At 42.0% G+C, this 26,949-nt stretch overlaps 2 protein-coding genes across 2 annotated transcripts in view; one reads left to right on the top strand and one right to left on the bottom strand.

The window, feature by feature from the left end:
• The window catches only part of INPP5J (inositol polyphosphate-5-phosphatase J), a 137,027-nt gene that overhangs the window by 11,479 nt on the left and 98,599 nt on the right, over positions 1-26,949 (top strand). The window lies entirely within an intron of this gene.
• Positions 1-26,949, bottom strand: part of SELENOM (selenoprotein M) — a 38,726-nt gene that overhangs the window by 9,915 nt on the left and 1,862 nt on the right. Inside the window, exon 3 of the mRNA XM_073631061.1 lies at positions 230-264. Coding sequence (XP_073487162.1) covers positions 230-264 — 35 coding nt within the window. The remainder of the gene's footprint in view (positions 1-229; positions 265-26,949) is intronic.

The following is a 26,949-nucleotide window of genomic DNA, read 5'->3' as shown; positions in this document are numbered from 1 at the left end:
AGATGTGAAGGAGCTCTATGAAAAATGTGTATGGTGTAGTTGGCAGCCAAGAGAAATCCTTTCAATGGAGGAATCAAAGCACTGTTTTTAGTGCTCAGCAAGATCTTACACAGAACAGCTGATTTATAATTCTAGGCACACATGATTATTATTTTTTATTAAGCCTTTGTAAACCAGGAACATTAAAGGAACCATCAAATTCGATGTCCTATACTCTTGTAAAGGATACTAAAGAGGGATGTCCTCCTGGACGAAGGCCTTCACCTGGAAAGAAAGGAAACTGTTACATGCTTGCTACATTTGTCAAAATAAATATTAGTAACTAAATCATTCATTATGAATGATATATGATCAGTACAATCCATATATTATGGGTAATATTTAAGGTGGCAGGCACTGAACTCCAGTAAATCAAAACTGTCTCCCATCTGGTGGTACATAGCTGTGACCACACTTGAAACCTGAACTGTGTCTGCAGACTGAACCCAATTCAGTCATTTTTTCTGAATGTGTCTTTTGGTCTTAGACAAAGGGTTTTGCAACTGATGTATGATCCAACTTTGTAAAGTGAAAATATGTGTCACCTGGCACAAAAAGTATGTTTAAAATTAAAATTAGAATATAATCTGCTGCAGTTAGAAATTCTCTACTATTGGTTAGAGAGAAATTGATATATAAAAAATGTAACTGCGCTGATCATAAAGCGCTTATACAATATTACCACTAAATCAGTATTGATGAAGTGTGCACAAACATCAAAACTATATAGCTCCATAGTGCAAAATTATAGTGCAAATTATTAAATTATCAAGTGCAAAATTATTAAAACTGCAGAACACAGGTTTTTAACAACATTTCCCAAAGTCCACTTCTATCATTTAAATCCCATGTGCGTAGTGTGCTCAAAATCACATCCGTGCTATTTTAGAAGCCTTTTCACCACTTCGTGCATCACCACCACCTTCTGAAATGGTCACTCACCAGAGCCTAGAAAAAACTTTGCCATTGGTTCATATTGGGATAACCACTCCACTTCCCTGGCGTTTCTCCAGCTAGTTTGCCACTAGTTACTCCTCAAATCTTGATATCTCCTAAGAAGTAAATGGCCATCATAGCACAATATGCTTTTAAAAAATGTATTTAAACCAACAAGGTAAACATCCCTATTACAGACCTAGCCAGGAAAGAGGCTTTTGGAGAGGACGGAATGCAAGTATCTTGCCTTTTGATTATGGGCCCTGGAATTTCAAGGGAACAATACTCTTTGCGAGGTGAATGAGAAATCCAGTCTGATCTTTACAATCAGACTCAATCTTGTACATATGTATATATTGTATATTGTCTTATTCTGTTGTGGACTCTTTGCTGTGATCATTTGGGAAGTGTATCTCTATGGGGGGAGGGGGGGTTTCCTCCAGCAGCCCCCCTGCTGATAAGACTGTTTACTGAGGAGAAGTTTGAACACACCTGACCTGTGTGTCCATTGTCTTTGGACAGTTTAACCCGTCCTCTTTTCCAAGGATGGGGGGGGGGGAGTCTCTGAGTTATTTTATCTGTTGGGTCCGTGTGTGATAATAACAGTCCATGTTAGCAGCTAAGCAAGTCTCGCCTTGTTTTGTGCTTTGTGAGCGGTTGGAATATTGGATATCTGTATCCAGACTGGGAGGAAGTGGTATACTGACGGAAGCACTCAAGCAGAGTGAGGGACGTTCCATGACATTGGTGGCAAGCAGTGGGACGCTTCCTGCAGTCTGGGACATCCAAACCTCCACCTGGATCCAAGATCAGGATAGCAGACTTCGGTCACCCCAGCGAAGATATGGACCTGGCGTCAGAGTTCCTGGGGCTGCTGCGGATCGTCCTTTCAGCATACTCCAGGACTGTGTCTGAAGATGAATGCCTGGGGCTTAGGCAGCAAATTCGGGTGGAGTTCTGGATTGGAGCCCTCCAGCTTGCTGGTATAAAACAGGGCAAGTGCTTTCCAACCCAAGAGCAATGGGCCAGTGACCAATGGGCATTGCGGATGGCATTCCTGGGAGAGCGGCCACAGGAGCAATGGGTGACTGAGTTGGACAGGCTGGTCCAGCAGGAGCTGGACAATCATTATCGCGCTCTGCAATGGCACGCAGAGCAGGGATATTTAGGGGAGACAACGGAATTCTCTCCGTAGGGATATGGCTTTAGAGGCCCTGGATTGCTGTGGGAGAGCCTTACAGATCATTTTGTGTTTGGCGATGAAGGGGAACCTACCCTTGAGAACCTGCTAGAATATAGAGCGGCTATGCTCGGTCTTGCCGGGGTCTCAGAGCTTAAACCTGATCTGGACCATTTGCTAAGGAAGGAACAGCATCTGGAAAGGGCATACAGGAAACTGCTAGAACAATCTGATCTGTACAATCAGACTCAATCTTGTATATATTGTATATTGTCTCATTCTTTTGTGGACTCTTTGCTGTGATCATTTGGGAAGTGTATCTCTATGGGGGGAGGGGGGATTCCTCCAGCAGCCCCACTGCTGATAAGACTGTTTACTGAGGAGAAGTTTGAACACACCTGACCTGTGTGTCCATTGTCTTTTCCAAGGGTGGGGGGGAAGAGTCTTAGAGTTATTTTATCTGTTGTGTCCGTGTGTGATAATAAAACAGTCCATGTTAGCAGCTAAGCAAGTCTCCTCTTGTTTTGTACTTTGTGAGCGGTTGGAATATTTGATATCTTTATCCAGACTGGGAGGAAGTGGTATACTGACGGAAGCACTCAAGCGGAGTGAGGGACGTTCCGTGACAATCCCCAATTATAAAAATGTGCACTCACAATTCAAGTGCCTTTAGACCAGCACTGAGTCATTCCAGCAGTGTGTTTTTTGGTTTAGTTCCGCCACTTCATCTCCCAGGATCGGGGTGCATTCCAAGCCTCAATCTGGTGCGGGTTAGGACAGGAAGTGACGTCCGCGATTACCCAGAGGCCGAGGCTTCTGGGTAATCGCTGAGGCTTCTGGGTAATCACGGATGTCACTTCCTGTCCTAACCCGAACCCGATTGAGGCTTGGAACGCACCCTGATCCCGGGAGATGAAGCGGTGGAACTAAACCAAAAAAACATACTGCTGGAATGACTCAGTGCCGGTCTAAAGTCACCTGAATTGTGAGTGCACATTTTTATAATTGGGGATGTTTACCTTGTTGGTTTAAATAAACTTAATAAAGGCATATTGCGCTATGATGGCCATTTACTTCTTATAAGATATCAAGATTAACTAGTGGCAAGCTAGCTGGAGAAACGCTTGGAAAGTGGAGTGGTTATCCCAATATGAACCAAAGGCAAGGTTTTTTCTAGGCTCTGGTGAGTGACCATTTCAGAAGGTGGTGGTGGTGATGCACAAAGTAGTGAAAAGGCTTCTAAAACAGCACAGATGTGATTTTGAGCACACTACGCACATGGGATTTAAATGATAGAAGTGGACTTTGGGAAATATTGTTAAAAACCTGTGTCCTGCAGTTTTGCTAATTTTGCACTTGATAATTTAATAATTTGCACTACAGGCAGTCCCCGAGTTATGAACAACTCCTACTTATGAACAGCCTCAAATGCCGGCCACTTGTGCTCCACACTGGTCCTGGATACCTTTCGAGCACCTCCGGACACATTCCACACTGCTGTACTACGCCCCAGATAACATAACAAGCGCCCGGGACATCCCACATCCATTCACAAGTGATCGTTACACTTACGAATGCAGTGTTCTGACCGGAAGTTACACTTACAAATACAGTGTTGCGACTTACGAACAACTTCGACTTACAAACAAACCTACATTCCCTATTGTGTTCGTAACTCGGGGACTTCCTGTATAATTTTGCACTATAGAGCTATATAGTTTTGATGTTTGTGCACACTTCATCAATACTGCTTTAGTGGTAATATTGTATAAGCACTTTATGATCAGCGCAGTTACAATTTTTATATATGATCCAACTTCGGCCTGCAAGCATGCAAAAAGCTTATATGTATATGTGTAAAACAGGAGTCCTGCTGATCCCTGCAATTTAATACAACAGTAAGAACATTAAGATGCTCAGATTGCATGTTACAATACAAAATGGGATCTTTATAGTAACTTTAATTAAAAAACCTTTTTTTTTTTTTTTTTAAAGCTGTGAACTCCAGATCTGTCATTCATATCCTACCTATATTACTTGGTATGTTACTGCCCTGAAACAACTATGTGCATATTGGGCATGCTGACAAGGCTGCATGTTTATTCCAGGTCAGTAACACACCAGGTAAAGCAGTAGGAATGCATACAGGACCAAATCTTTTTTTTGCCCAGTGGGAGTACTTTTGTGTTTTAAATCACATGCTCTTGGAATGGCATTACATAATTAATAATAATTTAATTCTTAAATGCTGTATTATATAATGCTGGGCTAATCTAAAATTGATAACAATGCTGTTTTGTGTATCCAAGCATATAGCATGATGGAATTCAGTGGTTTGTGTGTCGTGATAGTTCAGGTAATTGGGTATTTGCTAGCTCTGCAGCTCTGAGCTACATGCGCACTTTTTGCAGTCTGTATTCCTGGACTATAGAGCTCATCTTTCAATACTATAGAACACTATTTCCCACTACTGTCAGTAATGCCGTGCTATGACGCTGCCAGGAAGGTCATATCCAGTCTATCATTCACTAACAAGATTTTTCTAGACTGCATAGCAGCAAGTGCAAAAATGTCAAAAATGTAATTAGCTTTCTTCCAAAGCTATTGAAAAAAACCTTAGCAATACCTTCAGGTCATATGCATACTAGTGCTTAGGCTCAGTGGCATAACTAGAAACCATGAAGGGCCCCCCTGACCCCCGGACAGGGCCCTTTCTGAGCCCGGTGGTGGAACAACAGGGCCCAGTCCCAAGTGGGTGGCTGCCTATAAAAGAACCGATTTCTCCATTTCCCCCTGCTTCTCCTCCTCTCCCTCCCGCAGGCATTCAGCAGCTGCAGGAGGAAAATGGAGAGATCGGTTCCTCTATGGAACTGTTTCTCAATCTTCTTCCAGTCAGGGCACCCTAGGTGAATGGGGCTGCACTGCAACCACCCTGCAACTGTGTGCATTGCATGCAATTGCAGCATAGTGATGAGGCATTTACAGGCGGTCAGGAGGCAACATATTACCTCTTTACCGGCTCTCAAATGCCTCTGAAAAGCGATCTGAGCATGGATCACTTTGCAGAGGAACAGCATTTTTTTTGCTGGTACTATGAACAAGCAAGTAAAAAAATCAGTTCTGATTGTACACATATAGGGGTCAGGATTAAACACGCATACATAAAATGTGCATACATACGTGCAAACACACATACATACACATATATAAACACACATACAAATACTGTATATATACACACATATATATATATATATATATATATATATATATATATATATATCAACACATTTTTTATATATATATATATACACACACATATAAATACACACACACACACACACATATAAATATATATATATACACATATAAATAAATGCACATATGCACACACATAAACACATGCATGCATACACATGCATGCATGCACACACACACACACACACATACATACATACAGATAGCCTTTTAAAAAACGGCAGTGCTTCCTGCCGGGTACTGCACTGTAGGAGGAGACAAAGAGCACAGCACACACTGTGCTTTCACTTTAGGTCAAATCAGTGTGACGAGCTCCCTGCAGTGCTGATTACAGTTCAAGAGCTGGGTCTCAGCCGCCCTTGTCGCTCCTCCTATCGAGGTATACAGGAGGCTCTCAAGGGCATGGGGCCTGGTCACCATGGCGACCTCAGCGACCCCTATACCACTGCTTAGGATGGTATACAGTGCCTTTAAAAAGTATTCATACTCCTTGAAATTTTTCACATTTTGTTATGCTACAACCAAAAACATAAATGTATTTTATTGGAATTTTATGTGATAGACCAACACAAAGTAGCACATAATTGTGAAGTGGAAGGAAACTGATAAATGGTTTTCAAAATTTTTTACAAATAAATATGTGAAAAGTGAGGCGAGCATTTGTATTCAGCCCTCTTTACTCTGATACCCCTAACTAAAATCTAGTGGAACCAATTGCCTTCAGAAGTCACCTAATTAGTAAATAGAGTCCACCTATGTGTAATTGAATCTCAGTATAAATACAGCTGTTCTGTGAAGCCCTCAGGGGTTTGTTAGAGAACCTTAGTGAACAAACAGCATCATGAAAGCCAAGGAACACACCAGACAGGTCAGGGATAAAGTGGTGGAGAAGTTTAAAGCAGGGTTAGGTTATATAAAAATATCCCAAGCTTTGAACATCTCACGGAGCACTGTTCAATCCACCTAAACTGACAGGCCAGCAAGGAGAGGATTAATCAGAGAAGCATCCAAGAGGTCCATGGTAACTCTGGAGGAGCTGCAGAGATCCACAACTCAGTTGGGAGAATCTGTCCACAGGACAACTATTAGTCGTGCACTCCACATATCTGGCCTTTATGGAAGAGTGGCAAGAAGAAAGCCATTGTTGAAAGAAAGCCATAAGAAGTCCCGTTTGCAGTTTGCAACAAGCCATATGGGGGACACCGCAAACATGTAGAAGAAGGTGCTCTGGTCAGATGAAAAAAAAATTGAACTTTTTGGCCTAAAAGCAAAACGCTATGTGCAGCGGAAAAATGAATCTGCACATCACCCTGAACCATGGTGGTGGCAGCATCATGTTGTGGGGATGCTTTTCTTGAGCAGGGGCAGGGAAGCTGGTCAGAGTTGATGGGAAGATGGATGGTGCCAAATACAGGGAAATCTAATGCAGCATACACACGAGCGGACTTCTCGTCTGCCTGAACTCCGAAGGTCTTTTCGACGGAGTTGCAATGAAACGGACTTGCCTACACACGATCCCACCAAAGTCCAATCGTTTCAAACGTGATGACATACGACCGGACTAGAATAAGGAAGTTCATAGCCAGTAGCCAATAGCTGTCCTTGCGTAGTTTTTGGTCCGTCAGACTAGCATACAGACGAACTGATTTTTCTATAGGAATCAAGTCCGTCGGAAAGATTTGAAACATGTTCTATTTCTAGGTCGGTCGGAATTTTGGACAGAAAAGGTCCAATGAAGATCCGATGAAGCCCACACACGATCGGAATGTCCGACGGAATCGTTCCGTTGGACCTTCCCTGCCGGAAAGTCCGCTCGTGTGAACGCGGCATTAGAAGAAAACCTATTAGAGTCTGCAAAAGACTTGAGACTGGGGTGGAGGTTCACCTTCCAGCAGGACAACAACCCTAAACATACAGCCAGAGCTACAATGGAATGGTTTAGATCAAAGCATATTCATGTGTTAGAATGGCCCAGTCAAAGTCCAGACCTAAATCCAAATCCTAAATCTGTTGCAAGACTAAAAAAATGCTGTTCACAGACGCTCTCCATCCAATCTGATGGAGCTTGAGCTATTTTTCAAAGAAGAATGGGCAAAGATGTCACTTTCTAGATGTGCAAATCTGGTAGAGACATACCCCAAAAAGACTTACATCTTTATCTGCAGTGAGAGGATGTCATACAAAGCATTGACTTGGGGGGCAGAATACAAATGCACGCCACACTTTTCACATATTTATTTGTAAAAAATGTTGAAAACCATTTCTCGTTTTCCTTCCACTTTACAATTATGGGCCACTTTGTGTTAGTTTATCGCATAAAATCCATTTATGTTTTTGGTTGTAACATGACAAAATGTGGAAAACTTCAAGGGGTATGAATACTTTTTCAAGGCACTGTATGTTACCTGCTAGCATTTTCAGGTGCCTGGGAGGTGCATGTGCGACTTCCAGTAGCCTCTCAAAGGAAAGGCTAAAATACGCAGCGGCTGAAGGCTGTACCAAGTGGTACTCGCGTTTAGGGACGTATGCAGAGAACACAGGAATTCTACGTTCTAGGGATATATCCCTAAACACTAGGTCCACTCAGGAAAGAATCAAGCCACTCTGTATTAAAGTCTGTCATAGATTTTAAGAGGCTGCACCTAGGCTTCGAGAGCACCCGAAAACCCTGGGATGTGATGCACACGGGCCTAAGCTCTAGTGTTGATATAGATCTAGCATATTCACTAAGGTTATGCAAAGTGCTGTAACCTGCACCAACCAAATAGGTTACTATAATTATTTGTCAGTGAGCCAAGAGGGCAGTTGACAGGCAGCTCCTCGCCACCGGTTCTAACTTGAACCACTGTGTCACAACTGTGATCATTCCGGGCAGTTGCAGGGCGATTCCGGCACATCCATTTTCTCATTAAATTGAATGGGTTGTATTCAGTGGTAGTACTGCCCACCGAATTCAACAAGGTGTTTAATTTTTGCAGCAGCATGTGTACTGCTCCGATCTGCATGTCCTGTTTAGGTTGGCGTTCAGGGGCAGTAAAATCACAGCTCATCCGCCTGCTTCTTCTTCCCTGTGGCCACCCATGTGAACATGTCTTTACAGTAAAAAAGGGTTTTCATATGCCTAGGTTAGACAAACTTTCCTTCATTGAAAAGAGGACCCCTATTTATTTTGTGGTTTTCCATTATACTGGCTTTCCAAAATTGCAAATGCTGTAATTTAGATGGAAGAGAACATATCATGTTAGGTAGATATAATGCATTTTATATAGAGGTCTAATCAGACAACAGAGATAGGCAACTGAAGAGTAAAGAGGGACTGTGGTATTTGGTTCCAAAAGAGGCAAAGTCTCACCAAATCAGGGACAGTTAGGACAGTCCATCTACCAGGACATTTACAGTAAATCCTTGGTAGAGCTGCTCCTGTAGGAGCCGCTGGATTTTCGGGCCTTCCTGGTTTCACACAGCCAGGCAACAGGAATTTTGCAACTTTTTCTCAGGCTCAATAATCAGTCCAGGGTATTTTATTTTGTTTTTTGTTTGAGGGCATAAACTTGGAAAGGGAAGAAAGGTAGAACTTGAATAAGCTTGGGGATTTGCTAATCTCTCTGACTGCTAGGTATTGACATCAACAACACTGTCCACCCATGGGATTATTGGCACAGCAAAAATAGTAACAGAAATTCCAACTCAAGAATTGTAGGTGTTGCTCCTTAGAAATGCTAATCCACCTGGCTGCTACAGACACAAGCTAGAGGTGTGGGATGGCTCCTGTTGGCTTTGTGCTAGCACTCAGCTGTCCCTTGGTTATGGGCAAGCAAAGTAACAGAAGTTACTCACTCAGTCCCTTTTTGGTGAATCCTGAAGTTCAAGAAGGCTGATACACATGCTTTCTGCTACAGGGACTTTCTACTACACAGGCCAGACCTTGTCTACCAGGATGGCGTCAGCTAAGCGTAGCTGAGGCTGGTGAAGGGGTGAAACTTCTAATTGCTTCTTCTCTCTTCCGCCTGCTCTCTCTTATCATTCCATCTGCCCAGAGGCAGAGCCCCCCAGAACAGGCATCCCCTCCAGGTGACTGGACCCTGGACTCTACTGCCTCACTGCCAGGCTCCTAAACATTTATGGCACTGTTCCTCCACCTACTGAGCCTTACCACCTCAGGGATTGGTGGGAACTCCATAAATATTCAAGCTGTTCATCCTCCCTATCCAGTAAGTTCTAGAAGCCAGGGAGAGGTAACAGAGACACAGCCTTGAAGCACTGCAGAGTCTAAACAATAAATTAATTTCTGCTCCTCTGCTTACAGAGGAGGCAACTAAATTTACCTCAACTAGCAACTGGGGGGGGGGGGGGGGGTGCTACACCTTCTAAAACAAATTGTTGTGATAGTAAGCTGTAAGGCCTCATTCACACAGGTGATGATACCCATACAGTGTGAACATGCTGTTTTTTGCAGCATCTCCACTTCCAGATGCTGACTGAAGGCAACCCATTGAAGTCTATAAGGATGCAGCTGCTGCATGGACACAGCACCTGGCCCTAATGCGCGTGGGTGATCTGCCCGAACACAGCACCTGGAAGTTGAAAAGTTGCCAAAAAATGACCCATTTGCATCATTGCCCGTGCAAAGGAGGCCTAATACATCTAGTAAAAGTGGCAGTGTAATGACCAGTACAGTAGCCCTTCCTCCTGTAACTTTGGTCGTCTCACGTATCTCTTCTTTTTGACACTGTGCTTTGTTTCTACACAGTTACATTATATGCTCTGACCTTTCCTGTTTGAACTAGTTATTGAGCATAACAGAAAAATCACTGACACTCTGTGCAGTCATCTGGAACACAATGTTGAGGAAAGAAATCCAGTAGAGTGTGACCATACATAATTCCGTGGGAAATAAGGATTTAGAGCTTCTTGCCTTGCTGGGAGATTTAAATGTTTTAAACGTCATATAACTTAACAAGAATCTAATATTAATACACACACACTATCTCTCAAAAGTGAGTACACCCCTCACATTTTTGTAAATATTTTATTATATCTTTTCATGTGACAACACTGAAGAAATTAAACTTTACTACAATGTAAAGTAGTGAGTGTACAGCTTGTATAACAGTGTAAATTTGATGTCCCCTCAAAATAACTCAACACATAGCCATTAATGTCTAAACCGCTGGCAACAAAAGTGAGTACACCCCTAAGTGGAAATGTCCAAATTGGGCCCAATTAGCCATTTTTCCTTCCCGCTAGGGTTGCCACTTCATCCCTTTAAACCCAGACACATATTAATTACACAGGTTCTGTGGCTGTTTAAGGTGGTAATTAAACTCAGTGCCTTATCTGCATTTAATTAGCCTCAGAACCTGTGTATTTCAAAGGTGTTCGAGTTTAAAGGGATGAGGTGGTAACTCTAGGCAGGGCCGTCTTTAATATTGATTGGACCCTGGGCAAAAATTTTGTTGGGGCCCCCCACACTCCATGCAGTTTTGCTCTCCACCTGCTCTGAAACATACAATAAATAGCAGCTAGACTGAAAATTTACTGAATCAGAACAGGCAGCGATTGCGCTTGGTTGCCAGAGGTTACAGTGTATCATTACCGCTCACTGACTGGTTGCTAGAGGTTACAGCATACATTATGGCTCACTGATTAGTTGCTAGAGGTTACAGCACATGATTTCTGCTTGTTGATTGGTTGGTAGAGATTACTGTACATCAACACTGCTCACTGGTTGCTAGAGGTTACTGCACATCATTACTGCTTACTGAATGGTTGCTAGAGGTTACAGCACATCATCTCCTCACTGTCTGCACACCATGGACTGGGGAGGTGAGGGGACTCATTAATAGACAGAAAATTAATAGGGATCCTAGGACTCCTGGGATTCCTGGCAGTGCTGGGGGGAGGAGAGGGTGTGATCAATGGCAATGCTGATTTTTTTTTACCGACTACAAATATAAAGAGGAGTTTCAACACGGGCCATCAATGTAATATGGGTGTACACTGACCATTAATGTAATAGGGGTTTACAGTGACCACTACTGTAATAGAAGCATTCACAGTAATCACCAGTGTAAAGAGGGATTTACACTGACCACCAATGTAAGGGCGATATTCACACTGGCCACTAGTGTGAATGAAAGGATTCTACACCAAGCACCAATGTAATGAGAAGATTTACACTGACCGCCAATGAGACATTTAGCCTGCGTTCACATTTGTGTAAGTCGGGAAAATCGCTTTCCTGACACAGAAACGTGCTTCCCTTTAGCAGATACACAGTAGTGGCATTGTCAATGACACCCTCAGGCATCTGCTGACATGTATCTTGGCACCAGGTGATTTTGATAAAGTATTTGGGACTTTCTTCCACATTTGTAGCACATAGAGCAGCCCATTGAAATGAATGGGCTGCCCTACACTTGACATACATCTTTATCCACCCTGTCAGTACACCTTTGCATCCTAAAACCCCTGCTAACCTCTGTACCCCAAACCTCTCCCATCCTCTCCACTCCAACCCCCACCCCTTTAACTCTACCTGCCACCTCTGCTCATCTTTGCACCCACCTTCCTTACCTCTATACATCTCCTCCTTGCTCACCTGTGCACACCATACTGTAATTCCTTCTCTGTCTACCTCTTGACACCCCACACTACCCCCCCCCTAATTTGCTTACCTTTGCAGAACAGGTTGATGGTAGGGTTAATGACCACAGTTGTAGGCAGGACTTTCAAGCATGTGCCTTTACCTCCCCAGTGGGCAGCATTCAGTATAAGTGATGGTGGATATGACATCAGGGGGGCATGATATACACATGAATATCGCCACTATTTACATATGAATGTTGCTGCTATTTACATATCAATGCTGGTATCTACATGTAAACACAGGGCCTGCAGATGAGTCATCTGTACACAACAACAGGGCAGAACTGGGCAGCATTAGTAACAGAACTTCACACTGAGATATCAGGACACAGCATGGGACTAAAATCTCAATGGATGAGGGAATTTAAACTGGGATAGTTGGCAAGTATGAGGCAGCTGCTTTGGGCCCCACAACAATGACAGGGCCCAGGGCAGTTGTCCCTTTTGCCCTGCCTTAAAGACAGCCCTGACTCTAGGCTGCGCTGACTTTGAACTTGATGAAACACAGTGGACCAACACTGATATGGCTCCCCAAATCATCACTGACTGTGGAAACTTCACACTTGACCATATGCATCTTGGATTCTGTGCCTCTCCACTCTTCTTCCAGACTCTGGGACCTTGATTCCCAAATGAAATGCAAAATTTTCCACAGTCCGTGATGATTTGAGGAGTCATGTCATGTTGAGACACCAGACCCAACAATGCAGATGAGCTGAAGGGTGCAATCAAAGCAACCTGGGCTTCCATAACACCTCAGCAGTGCCACAGGCTGATCGTCTCCATGCCAAGCCACATTGATGCAGTAATTCATGGAAAAGGAGCCCTGACCAAGTATTGAGTGCGTACTATACTGTACATGGACATACTTTTCAGTACGCCAACATTTTTTGTATTAAAAATCCTTTTTTTTTATTTTTATTATGTAATATTCTAGTTTTCTGAGATACAGAATTTGGGTTTTCACTAGCTGTAAGCCATAACCATCAAAATTAAAAGAAAAAAATGCTTCAAATATATCACTCTGTGTGTAATGCATCTATATTAAATATATGAGTTTCACTTTTTGAATTGAATTACTAAAATAAATTAACTTTTTGATGATATTCAAATTTTATGAGATGCACCTGTATATGCACAGTATATCATGGCTGTTCTCATGCTAGTGTCAAAGGATGTAAAAGTGTAATTCTGGGGGTAAATTTATAAAGCAGTGAACGTGGCATTTACCAAACAGTAACTGAATGTATATTATCTACCTGGTGCATGTGTTTTAATATACAGTGAATGAGGAATGAATGTCACCCCCCCTCCACATTCACTGCCACACCCCCCCCCCCCCCCCCCCCCCCCAGTTTATATTGTGTACCTTTACATTGACTCACCTTGTTACTCACTGAAGCCCTGCTGCATTTAAGCTGGTTATACATGGCTTGAATTTTGGCCAATTCCTGCTGCATTGGCTTGGAAAGTTAAGCCATGGGTAGCCTTGTTGGCACTACCTGATTTAAAGGGATTATAAAGGCAGAAGGTTTTTTTTTTTTATCTCAATGCATTCTATGCATTAGGATAAAATAAAACTTCAGTGTGCAACAGCCCCCTTCGGCCCCCTAATACTTACCGGAGCCCATCTTTATCCAGCGATGTTGCAGGAGTGTCTCAGCTGCCCCGGGACTCCCCTCCTCATTGGCTGAGACAGCAGATTGGCTCCCACTGCTATCAAAATCAGTCAGCCAATCAGAAAAGAGAGGGGGCGGGCCAGGTCACGGCATTGTGTCTGAATAGACACACAGAGCAGTGACTCAGTTCGGGTACCCCCACAGCATGCAGCACTCAACCGGAGGGAGGGGCCAGGAGCACAGAAGGGGGACCCAAGAAGAGGAGTATCCAGGCCACTCTGTTCAAAACCAACTGCACAGAGCAGGTACGTATAACATATTTGTTATTTAAAAAAAAACAAAAAAAAAACTAAGAGACTTTACAATCACTTTAATCAAAGTTGACTGATAAATCAAAGGGGCCGGGTGGAAAACTGTCACCTGGAATACGGACTGTATCCTTTCAGAATGGTGGGTGTCACTTTAGTCTGAATACAATAGCCAGCAGTGGAGATTCCTCTAGCTACGCTGTTTAGCATTGGATGGAGAAATCAAGTGATTTTCAAGCTGAACAAGAGAAAAACGCAGCGTGTATGGTTTGCCTAAGGGTCCTTTCACACTGGGGTGGTTTGCAGGCGCTATTGCGCTAATCATAGCGCCTGCAAACCGACCCGAAAGTGCCGCTGCTTTGATTCCAGTGTGAAAGCCCCCGAGGGCTTTCACACTGGAGCGATGCGCTGGCAGGACGGTAAAAAAAGTCCTGCCAGCAGCATCTTTGGAGCGGTGAAGGAGCGGAGTGTATACCGCTCCTTCACCGCTCCTGCCCATTGAAATCAATGGGACGGCGCGGCTATACCGCCGGCAAAGCGCCTCTGCAGAGGCGCTTTGCGGTGGTTTTTAACCATTTCTCGGCTTTACCGCCGACGCCCGCCCCAGTGTGAAAGGGCTCTTAGGAATGCATAGATAGAATTTACACAGGCTGAGACAATTTACAACAAAGATTCTTTGGAACAGACTTGGCAGCTTGAAAATGTGATTCACAATAAATAACAAGATGCTGGTTAGAACTGCTTACTGTGGTAAGCTATAAAACTGAGCATGCTCACTAAGAAATAGTTCAAGTTGTTCTATGCTCCTAGAAAACAATTGAATTCTACAGTTCTCCAGTAAAAAAGGTTACAAATGCATGCTGTGTCAAACAGGCATAGCAACATTCTGAACTGTGGTATTATGGAATTTTTAAATAAAGTATTTAAAAGTATATTTTTTTTTCATAACTATCTCAGCTGCTAAAGGATCAAGAAAGAATGCACCAAAGCAGGGCTGTGTTTTTCACATTATGCTGCCTAATGCCGCGTACACATGACCGTTTTTCTGCTGAAACGGACTTGCCTACACACGATCACACCAAAGTCCGATCGTTTAGAATGCAATGGCGTACGACGGGACTAGAAAAAGGAAGTTCAATAGCCAGTAGCCAATAGCTGCCCTTGCGTCGTTTTTGGTCCGTCGGAATAGCATACAGACGAAAGGTTTTCCTGATAGGAATTGATTCCGTCTGAAAGATTTAAAACATGTTCTATTTCTTGGTCCGTCAGAATTTTCGAAAGAAAAAGTCAGATGAAGCCCACACACAATCGGAATGTCCGATGGAATTATTCCGTCTGACCTTTTCTGCCGGAAAGTCCGGTTGTGTGTACGCGGCATTAGGCTTTGAAGATTCCCATTGGCTTGTATGGGTCTAGCAGTTAGTTCTGAGAAGATACAGAAGATGGCCAAAGGTCCCAGCCCTGTATAGCAGTGGGACTTACAGCCAGGAGTTGACGAACATGTACATGTGCATTTACACACCCTTTTCCTTCCAAAAATACTCTTTATGGAATACAAAAGGGAGTTAAATAAAGATCTATGATCTTTTAATATGTTGTATATGTACATATGGTTATTTTGCTGAATATATTCAATTATATTTTTTTCTAGAGTTTTGTATCTTGCAGCTGTTTGATATGAATATTTTATAGTGCTTGACATAAAATATATTGCATTTTGCAAGGAAGAGAAATTGTTTCCAGGACATGTACCTGAGTAAGAGGCTTTTATTTCTTCTAATGGATTATAATGATAGAACCCTACTAATATGAGTGTATGCCTGGCAGTATAAAAGAAGTAATATTTCCACTGGCAGCAGAAAGCCATTTGGCTGGGTGCAATGTTAGCACCTTCCAATCTACAAAATATCCCCAACCCTTCTGCATAGAATTAATAATCTAAAAGCACAAGAAACAGCTTCCATATGGTTCATAGTCACTAGGGACTCTCTCTGACATATGTGAACCATTTTAAATATCCTTTGTGTATTACGTACAATTATAGGTTCATCGGAGCATGTTTTTCTCAATCCTCGTGGGTCTCTTGGTCCCTACTGGTTTCTCTATCAGATCTCTCCAAACATATGGAAGATGAGCTACAAATTACATGTTGCACAATGTGAATAGTTCTGAGACAATAGTCAGACCAGGTATGCAAAATAATCACAGTAAACGAGTGTCATCTTACGGGCTGGAAAATCCTAAGGCCTTGATAACATATATTTACATTACCATAAATGGACCTCAGAAAAGGGCAGTGGATGCTCATGCTAGGCGAAAAAATTTAACAGTCAAAAGCACTGATATATTACTTTAACCATGGCTGCAATCATCATCATTGTGTATGGTCACTTTTACATGAGCGTAAAATGCTGGCCCATCATGAAACTTGGAAACATTTAAAAAATGTAGGCATTAAATGATTTGTTACACATCCAATATAGGAAAAAAAAGGCTTAAAGTATAAGTCCAGCCAATTTTTTTAGTTTCCTTTTAGATAGAGTTGGGAAGATTTGAAATATCTGCCTGTGACTACATCTGTGAGATTTTGCATCACTTCCTCTCCCTGTGACACCCATACATAAAATGCTAGGTGTGGTCATCTCTGGAACACAAAGACTCAGTTGGTAATTAAACATTGTCAAAAGTTCTAACCTCTCTCCACTCTATTAAAATAATGTTGTATTTGGCTATGTCCATGAGCTTCTCCATTACTTAGTGGAGGGCTTGACAAATCCCAGGTGCCAGGTCACCATTGCGACTAAAAATTGCACCCTGGCGCCTGGGTTCTTGTCAGCCCATTCACTGCTGACACCAGCCCGCACCCTCCAAGCTGAACGGGTCTCGGAGGCTATCCTCATCCTAAAGGGGCTGGGTCTTCCATATCCTGGGGCGTGTGCTGGGCCGAGCTGTGTAGCTGATTAAACTGGATTGGGTGGGTCCCCTGTCCTGGGGGGAGATCAGACATCGGGGAGGGGGTTGGCCCTGTGCAGAGGTGAGATGCTCTGTCTCAGTTGGGCAGTGCGGGGTGCAGCGGACTGTCAGCACTCTGCTCTTGGGGCGATCGTTGATTGGGCTGGAGGAGGGCGGAGTATTGCAGCCAAGGGCAACATGTTGAGCGCCCCGAGGAAAAATCGTCTGTTCCACACACCCCCGGCTATGTATCCCGGGCTCCACTTTCCCATCCGTGGGCCTGAGACCGGCATAACAGGTGCTGCTGGGTAGGAGGGAGGGAGGAGAGTGGACACATGTCTGTTCTCCTCCTCTTCTTGTTGCTGGCCCGGAAGTGACGTGTATGATGTCACTTCTGGGATCACGCTGACAGTTTCCCTGGCCATCAAGACCTGTAAAGAATGTAATGCAGAGCGATGTGCACTGCATTACATTACATTCAGTGGAGCACAGGGGAGGCATCCAGGGTGTTAAAGACCCTGGATGTTTCATTAAAGAGAACCTGTCGCCAAAAAAACACAAAAACACCACATAGGGGACTTTGTCATGTGATTAAAAAAAAAAATAAAACATGATTTTTTCACCCCCACATATACGCACGTATAAACGTAAATGTACGCTGTAGGGCACCTACTCCTGAAACAGTTGATTGCGATACACGTTTTGCAAAAGCATTTGACACAGTTCTCCATAAGCATTTACTGTACAAAGTAAGGTCCGTTGGCATGGACCATAGGGTACATGGAGTGAAAACTGGCTACAAGGGCGAGTTCAGAGGGTGGTGATAAATGGGGAATACTCAGATTGGTCAGGGGTGGGTAGTGGGGTTCCCCAGGGTTCTGTGCTGGGACCAATCCTATTTAATTTGTTCATAAATGACCTGGAGGATGGGATAAACAGTTCAATCTCTGTATTTGCGGACGATACTAAGCTAAACAGGGCAATAACTTCTTCACAGGATGTGGAAACCTTGCAAGAAGATCTGAACAAATTAGTGGGGTGGGTAACTACATGGCAAATGAGGTTCAATGTAGAAAAATGTAAAATAATGCATTTGGGTGGCATAAATATGAATGCAATCTATACACTGGGGGGAGAACCTCTGGGGGAATCTAGGATGGAAAAGGACCTGGGGGTCTTAGTAGATGATAGGCTCAGCAATGGCATGCAATGCCAAGCTGCTGCTAACAAAGCAAACAGAGTATTGGCATGCATTAAAAAGGGGATTCATTCCAGAGATAAAACAATAATTCTCCTGCTCTACAAGACCCTGGTCTGGCCTCACCTAAAGTATGCTGTCCAGTTCTGGGCACCAGTCCTCAGGAAGGATGTACTGGAAATGGAGCGAGTACAAAGAAGGGCAACAAAGCTAATAAAGGGTCTGGAGGATATTAGTTATGAAGAAAGGTTGCTAGCACTGAACTTATTCTCTCTGGAGAAGAGATGTTTAAAGCGGGGGTCCACCTATCTATCGTTTTTTTTTTTTTTTTTTAGTTCATTCACAAACTTTTCTTCTCAGCATTACATACTCACATATTGTGTGTAATATGTCCGCCTGTGTCAGATTTCGTCGGAAAGAATAACTTATATTATTCACTGCAGGCGGTTTCCATCTTCATTGTGGGCATCTGAAGCCCACAAGCATTTATTTCCTGAATGTGGTGAATGCTGTGCTCCCAGCATTCACCGCTCATTCCCGCACATGCTCAGTGGCATCCTGGGAAGCCTGAGACTAGCTCCCAGGAGTCTGGGAGAGGCTAGAAACACGCCTACTCCCACGGGAGGAGAACCAGGAAGTGCAAAGAAGAATAGAAAAATAAAAGGTAATTACGGCGATTTAAATTTTTTTAAACAGCATGTCAGCATCTAGGTAAGGAAGAGAATACATACAGATATTGTTCAAAATTTGGGTGGAACCCCGCTTTAAAAGGAGATATGGTTCCAATTTACAAATACCATACTGGTGACCCCACAATAGGGATAAAACTTTTTTGCGGAAGGGAGTTAAATAAGACATGTGGCCACTCACTAAAATTAGAAGAAAAGAGGTTTAACCTTAAACTGCGTAGAGGGTTCTTTACTGTAAGAGCGGCAAGGATGTGGAATTCCCTTCCACAGGTGGTGGTCTCAGCGGGGGGCATCCATAGTTTAAAAACCTATTAGATAAGCACCTGAACGGCCGCAACATACAGGGATATACAATGTAATACTGACATATAATCACACACATGGGTTGGACTTGATGGACGTGTGTCTTTTTTCAACCTCACCTACTACTATGTAACTATTTGTCCTGTTTACTGTTCTCATCAAAAGTGAAAAAAGCCGCCACATAGGTTGGACTTGATGGACTTGTGTCTTTTTTCAACCTCACCTCTTAAGTAACTATGTAATGTTACATATTGCCGTGCATGCTGGAATGAGAGCAATAATTCTAGCACCAGACCTCCTTCATAAGGCTAAATAAAGCTTTATTAAAAAAAAAATGGCTCCTAACTTATTTAGCTGGCTGACTCTAAAGTACACCAGCTTGAAAGAAATAAAGAGGCTGCCATTGATGGCCTACTTCTAGAAATCCTAGTTGTCTGTCTATCTCAAAATTATTATGCAGCAGTAGAAAGAATGGGAAAATGACAATTGCCTTTTAGTCTAGTGAAGCCAAGACATCAGTAAACTCCCAGGGTCTACAGATACAGCTTTTCATTCTTTAACATTATTACTGCTTATATGGTACTGTAAAATAAACCTAAGCTATGCATGCCAGGTCTAAGACTGTGATGATTTCATAAAAAATGACATAAGGTGTGACAATGCACAGTCCTTGGAAATATGTACTATGTGTGAGGAGACATCTAACAAGGAAATTTCTTTTCAGGCACACGTTCCATAGAATTCACGAGAATGTTCTTCTTAACTTTATATTCTTTTTATTAACCTTAAAAAGTCTTCAGAACATCTCATCCATTTTTTCTACTGGGAATATTCAGTCTGATATGTTAGTTTTCTAACACCTGCTCCTCTAATAACATTGATAGTTCATGTTAAACCATGCTATTTTTTAGTACTATTTTTATTTACTAAATTTTATCATTATTTTCAGTACCACCAAAATGATTACTTTTTAATGGTACATAAAATCAATAATATACAAAAGTGCTGAGCATATACAATATAGTGCAAATTCTAAACAACAAAAGGAAAACTAGTGAATTAAATTATATCAATAAAAAAAGTCCAGTGAAAGTGAATAAAGTGCCAAATGTGAACAATCTAAAATCTTCAGTGAATGTCCATATTTTCACACACCAATGTATACCTCCACCAAACACTAAATGGTTCCTGATTACCAGAACGCTTTGGCCTCCTATTATAGAGCAGTCAAAACAAGCTTTTTTTATGGCCAGGCTTCTACCACAGAGCTGCCCACAATCTCCAATTCAGGTCAGGATTCACGGATCACCCTCCAGTTCAACAGTGTATGTTAATTAAAAGTATAACCAGGGGAACCGCATACTGTAAAACTGATAAAAAGCTCTTCTCATTTATTTAAACCAAGTAACATAGTTTAAAAAAGCAGTAAAAACAGCACATACGTGAATTGTGGCTGGTCCTAATAGAGGGGTGGGCAACTTCCAGGTTCACAGAGCATGATGACGTCACAAACTTAGACCCCACTTTAAGCATTCTGCTACAAATAGCATCTTTGGGGCTATGAACGCCATGTTTGTTCATCATGCTTTATATAGTAGGGGAACACCTGGAAATAGGGAAGCTGGAAGGAAGTCACTCTCCACAACCAAGCCTCGATCTGAATCAAAACCACTGTCATTGTCCGAAAGCCAGAAGTTATAAGCAGAACTAATAGCCATTGTCAAGCCTCACTATGAGGCACAGCAAACAAGTTCCTGTATTGCCTAAAGCCGGAAGTTGTAAGAAGCTTGACTATGGATACTATAGTGCTCCTTCCAGCTTTCGGCCAATGACGGCGGTTTTGATTCAGAGAGAGGCTTGGTTGTGGATAGTGACTTCCTTTTAGTTTCCTTATTTCCAGGTGTTCCCCTGCTATATAAAGCGTGATAACCAAACCTGGCGTCCATGCCCTGGAAGATGCTATTTGTATCGCATCACGTAGGGCGGAGTCTAAGTTTGTGATGCCATCGCGCTCTGTGAGCCTGGAAGCGGCCCGCCCCTCAATTGGGACCATGAGTCCGGACCTGAAGTGGCGATTGTGGGCAGCTCTGTGGTGGAGGCCTGGTTATATAACAAGCTTGTTTTGACTGCTCTATAATAGGGGGTCAAAGCATTCTGGTAAGCAGGAGCCATTTCGTGTTTGGTGGAGGTACACGTTGGTGTATGACTATATGGACACTTGCTGAAGATTTCACATCATTCATATTTGCCACTTTATTGGACTGTTTTTGTTTTCACTGTACTTTATTTATTACAATAATTGAATTCACTTGTTTTCTTTGTTATTTATAATCTGCACTATACTCAGTGGTGGTGCATTCATTAGGGCAGCCCTCCGTCACACCACCCCCCCATATGTAAAATAGATTTATGCATTACATGAATCTATCCATGGCCGCTGTAGCCATCCCCTATTCAGGCGTCCGGCCCTTTTCGGACAGCGGGCGAATGAATTACATTGGCGGAGGTGTTTTGTTTTTTTTTAAGCACCTGGTTGAAGCCATAAGCTCTAATAGGGTTCAAAAAAGGTGGAATTGGAGCGCAGAGCATTGCGCTCGGAGCCCACCCAGGTGTATTAGAAAAGCGAATGAACACTGAACCGCTTCTGAGCCAACCAGGAGGCACGGGTCTAATGCTCGTCACCTGATTGGCTGAAGGCACAGGCGCTTCGATTGGATGCCTAGCAGGCAGAAGGAAGAGACAAATGGAGGACACAGGAGCCGCCCCCTGACCCGCTGCTCATCCCACCATCCCACAGCTCGCCGCCTGACCCACTGCTCATCCCACTATCCCACAGCTCACCGCCGTCACCCGCTGCTTTACCCCCCACCAAGATGGGGAAAGTGCCGGGCAGTCAGTCATCGAGCTGCATTTGATGGGCACAGTGAGGCTGCAATTGATGGTTTTTTTTCAGTATTTTTCAGAATTTTGTTGTAAAGTTGTTTGCGCCCCTCCAAAAATTTGAGCACCAGCCGCCACTGACTATATTGTATATGCACAGTACTTTTGGATATTAGTTATTGTGACTAGTTTATATCTTTTAATGTGCTTGCTGCTATATTCTTATGAGGTTTTACTTTTAGTGCAGTTGCAAGGTTTTCTATGTACATAAAATCATTATCATATGAATTTCAAATAGATTAGAAGCACAGCTGCAAGCACTGAAATTTGAACACAAACGAGCAAACAAACAATATATTGGTAGTACAGCACCTTGTAATAACTAATTCCTCCCATTTGTGATCTCGAGATTTGATGTGTAGATCATATATGGGGGTGATTAGTTACTAGAAAGAGCTGCACTACCTATATGAATTACCTTATTATTGTATTTTTATTTGCCCTATTATTTTATACATTAATATGCTTATTGTATTTGTAATTTTATTAAGTATGATTTCTTTCAATCATACTATGCATTGTATCAATTTTTTTTTTTTTATTATACTCCATGTATTTTATATTACAATGCTACACTTTTTTTTAACCCAGGATCCTCCTCACTAATATTATTTAATTGCTACTGCTGATAATGCCAATATTATAATTATTCTAAAAATATTTCTTTATTAAGGATGATAATGCCAATATTACAAAATGTTCTTATAATAACAGTCCAGTATTATTCTATACATATTCTTACTAATTTGTAAAATGCCCTCACTGGTTTTGGTGATTTTTTTTTATTTGTATATTATTATTATTATTATATTTTTTTATCTGTTATATTACATGTCTGCCCTGGCTGGAGAAGGCGAGGGGCCTAGCCCTTGAAACACTTTACCTTCTGTTAATTCTTTCTCTTTAAAATAAACCTATATCTGGACTCGAATATTACAGCGTGGTGCTTAAATTCTATTTATTTATCTATTAAAATTTGTAACCAAAGAACCTAAATAAATAATTAAAAACATTAAATTGTAAAAAAAAAGAAATCCCTATTGCCCTGTACACACGGTCGGATTTTCCAACGGAAAATGTGTTGTCGGAAATTCCGATCGTGTGTGGGCTCCATCTGACTTTTTCCATCGGAATTTCCGACAAACAAAGTTTGAGAGCAGGATATAAAATTTTCCGACAACAAAATCCGATCGTTTAAATTCCGATCATGTGTACACAAATCCGAATACTCAGAATAAATTAGGAGACTAAAGCTATTGGCTACTGCCCGTTTATAGTCCCGACGTACGTGTTTTACGTCATCGTGTTCAGAGCGATCAGATTTTCCGACAACTTTGTGCGACCGTATGTATGCAAGACAAGTTTGAGCCAACATTCGTCTGAAAAAATCCATGGATTTTGTTGTTGGAATGTCCGATCAATGTCCGACCGTGTGTACAGGGCATATTACTTTTTGTTAATACTGGAAACGGTTTGCCTTTCTCAGTGACTCCCTGCTTTTATTGGGCGTTTTGCATAGCAGGCTGAATGGCTGCGATTCTGTTCATGATTTCCAAACGCCCAGGTATGAATGACAAATCGCACATTTCAGATGCCATTCAATTGAATGGCACCTTAAAACGCAGTTCGTTTCTGCCTGCTATTGAAACCGCCCATGTGTGAATGCAAGAAAACATGGAACCTTTTTGACAGAAACAGATACTATAATGAGGTTACAATGTTTAGTCAAGGATATCAAGCAGTAGTGCTTAAATCCTGAACTGTTCAAATTCACCTGGTTGGGGGCAATTAAAGTTGGCCATACACTAGCAGATTTTCGAGCGCACATACGTACATTTGTACGAAAATTGTCAGTGCATTTGGTGACCTGACAAATGTCAAAGTGCCCAGGTGTGAATGACAAATCGCACAACACACATTTCAGATGCCATTAAATTGAAGGGCACCTAAAAACACAGTGCGATTCTGCATCAAATGTCACGCGATAAATCGCAGCAAACTGCATTGTGTGGAGCATGTCGCCCCAAAAGCAGCTCCTCAATTTTTTTTTGGATGACAAGCTTCACGCAATGCAGGTTGCCCTGATCGCAGCATGATTTATTGCGGCAGAACCGCACCGCGTTTTTAGATAAATGGCATCTGAAATGTGCGTTGTGCGATTTGTCTTTCACACCCGGGTGTTTTGAAATTACGGGCAGAATCGTGGCGATGCTGCCCTCGATTCAAAACGCCCATGCGTGAATGAAGCCTTTTATACTCTTCTGTGCAGTAGATTCACAAATGCAATTGTTCACTTGTGTATGTATGCTTCAACCTTCAATAAAAAACACAAACCCATTTACTGAATTTGGAGCAGTCCTATGTGTCTGAATAGCACAGAATTCAAATACAAATGCAGTGTTCAGAGATAATGCACACTTTCACAAGCCCTAAATTCTGCATAGCTCTTCTAGAACCATACATCCAAAAGAATGTATAATATTAATGTATAATCTAAAATTATATAATATTAATATATATATTTTTATTTTTCTAATTTGTATTTATAATATATATTAATATATATTAATATACAAACTTCAAGTTTAATATGAAAAAAATTCAGTATGATAACCAAATTATCCAGAAAACAATACAAATTATGAAAAAAAAAAAAAAAAAAAAAGCAATAAACATTATCTTCCACTAAGTCGAAACAGAACATGCATCTACAGATGTATTTTGGAGGTGTATTTGCATAAGGACACATACACCTTCATTCGTAGCTTTCATGACCAAACCAATAAGGTATCAGTATGTGTCTGATAAACGAACCATCTATGTTACCAGTGCAACCCATTAGATTTCATTTTGTAGCTTTAGAAACAGCTTCCTGCTATAGTCACCATAGATTGACAGACACCTGTTTCCTTGCTTTATGAATTGTTTTTAACCGTGTTTGTTATTTAATCTCATAATTGTCTTATCAAATAGTTGAAGTACTTAACTCACACACAAATGTGCAATTGTTTCTCTTTCATAAAAAAAAAAAAAATGATTTAACAATGCAGGCTTTTATTCTCATGAATCATTATTTTTCTAGTGTTATTTTTTTTACCCACAATAAGCAGCTCTTGTTCATCCTACCTGCAACACAACCATAGAATTAGAGCCACTTAGGCTGGCAACACACTGTTAGGCTGCACTTATTTGCATGGGCGTTTAGCCACGGTGCAAATCCCAGCGGCAGGAATCTACTGATTCCTGCCGCTGGGTTTGACAGCTGTGAGCGGCTAGCTGTGGCTGCCGAGCCACACAGTGTGTCCAGCTGTGATCGCCGCAGGTAATCGCTGACTGTGAGAATAGCCAGGAATAGTGGCGGCCCCTAACAACCTGCTGTCCAGTGATGGTGAACCTTGGCACCCCAGATGTTTTGGAACTACATTTTCCATGATGCTCAACTATACTGCAGAGTGCATGAGCATCATGGGAAATGTAGTTACAAGGTTCGCCATTACTGCTGCTGTCAAACTCGGCAGCAGAATCAGATTCCTACCACTGAGATTTGCACCGTGGCTATACATCTGTGCGAATGCAACCTAACTAACGGATTCCTCCATTCACACAAACAAGGTAGGTAGAGGAATCCCCCCTATTAGGACAAGGCAGCATTGGCTGATCGAGAACATTTTTCCAAAATGACCCTTTGACAGAAGTCGATCAAACAATCATTTTCTGTCAAGCGGGGATGGCCACACTGAGCAAAATTGGACTAGTGTATGGTCAGCTTTAGATGCCTGAGATATTGGGGTTGATTTACTAAAGGCAAATAGGCTGTTCACTTGGCAAGGGAGTTTGCACTTTGAAAGAGAATTTTCCTTTAGTTTAGTGAATGTGATGAAAATTCATGTTGCAAACAATACCCAAACACGAGCAAGGAACAAAAAAAATTGTATTTTTGCTTGCATGTGTGTTGGCTGATGGAAGTCAGTAGAGCCTTATGCCCCGTACACACGATTGGAAATTCCGCCAGCAAAAGTCCGATGTGAGCTTTTGGTCGGAAATTCCGACCGTGTGTATGCTCCATCGGACTTTTGCTGGCGGAATTTCCCCCCAGCAAAAGATTGAGAGCAGGTTCTCTATTTTTCCGACTGAAAAAGTTCCTATCGGAAATTCCGATCGTCCGCAGCAATTCCGACGCGCAAAATTCCTACGCATGCTCGGAAACAATTTGACGTATGCTCGGAAGCATTGTACTTCATTTTCTCGGCTCGTCGCAGTGTTGTATGTCACCGCGTTCTTGACGGTCGAAAAGTTCAGAGAACTTTTGTGTGACTGCGTGTATGCAAGGCAAGCTTGAGTGGAATTGCGTCGGAAAAACCATCCAAGGTTTTTCCCATGAAAATTCCGATCGTGTGTACAGGGCATAACCTTGTTCTCTAAGCTAAGTGAACATTCCCTTTACAGTTGCAAATTCCCTTGCAAAGTTAACAGCCTATTTGACTTTAGTAAAAAAACAACATTGCATTCAAGATATCAATCATGTGATAACATTTATGAATTGACTTCGATCTAAAAGTACTAGCAAAATAGATATAAAAAACACATGTGGTACAATAAACTGATTAGTACAATAAAGCATTTAGCAAAAAAAAAATATAAACTTAAAAAAAAAATGAGCAAATGCCCAGTAATGAAAATACTGCAGCCTTATGCTGACTGAATTGACTCCACTGCCATATAAAGTCCAGAGTCCCATGATCATCATTTTGTCCCAGGTCCAGGTATTAGGCTAGCCATTATACCAATATAATGCTGCGCTACCATAATGTAATCATACAGTAACCGTACTAAACCATAATATTACTGGCTGCAGTTAAATAGTGGTGATGGGATATAC

The sequence above is a fragment of the Aquarana catesbeiana genome, linkage group LG01, assembly GCF_042186555.1.
Source record: "Aquarana catesbeiana isolate 2022-GZ linkage group LG01, ASM4218655v1, whole genome shotgun sequence".
Classification (NCBI taxonomy): Eukaryota; Metazoa; Chordata; class Amphibia; order Anura; family Ranidae; genus Aquarana; species Aquarana catesbeiana.
This window is presented reverse-complemented; position numbering and strand designations above follow the sequence as displayed.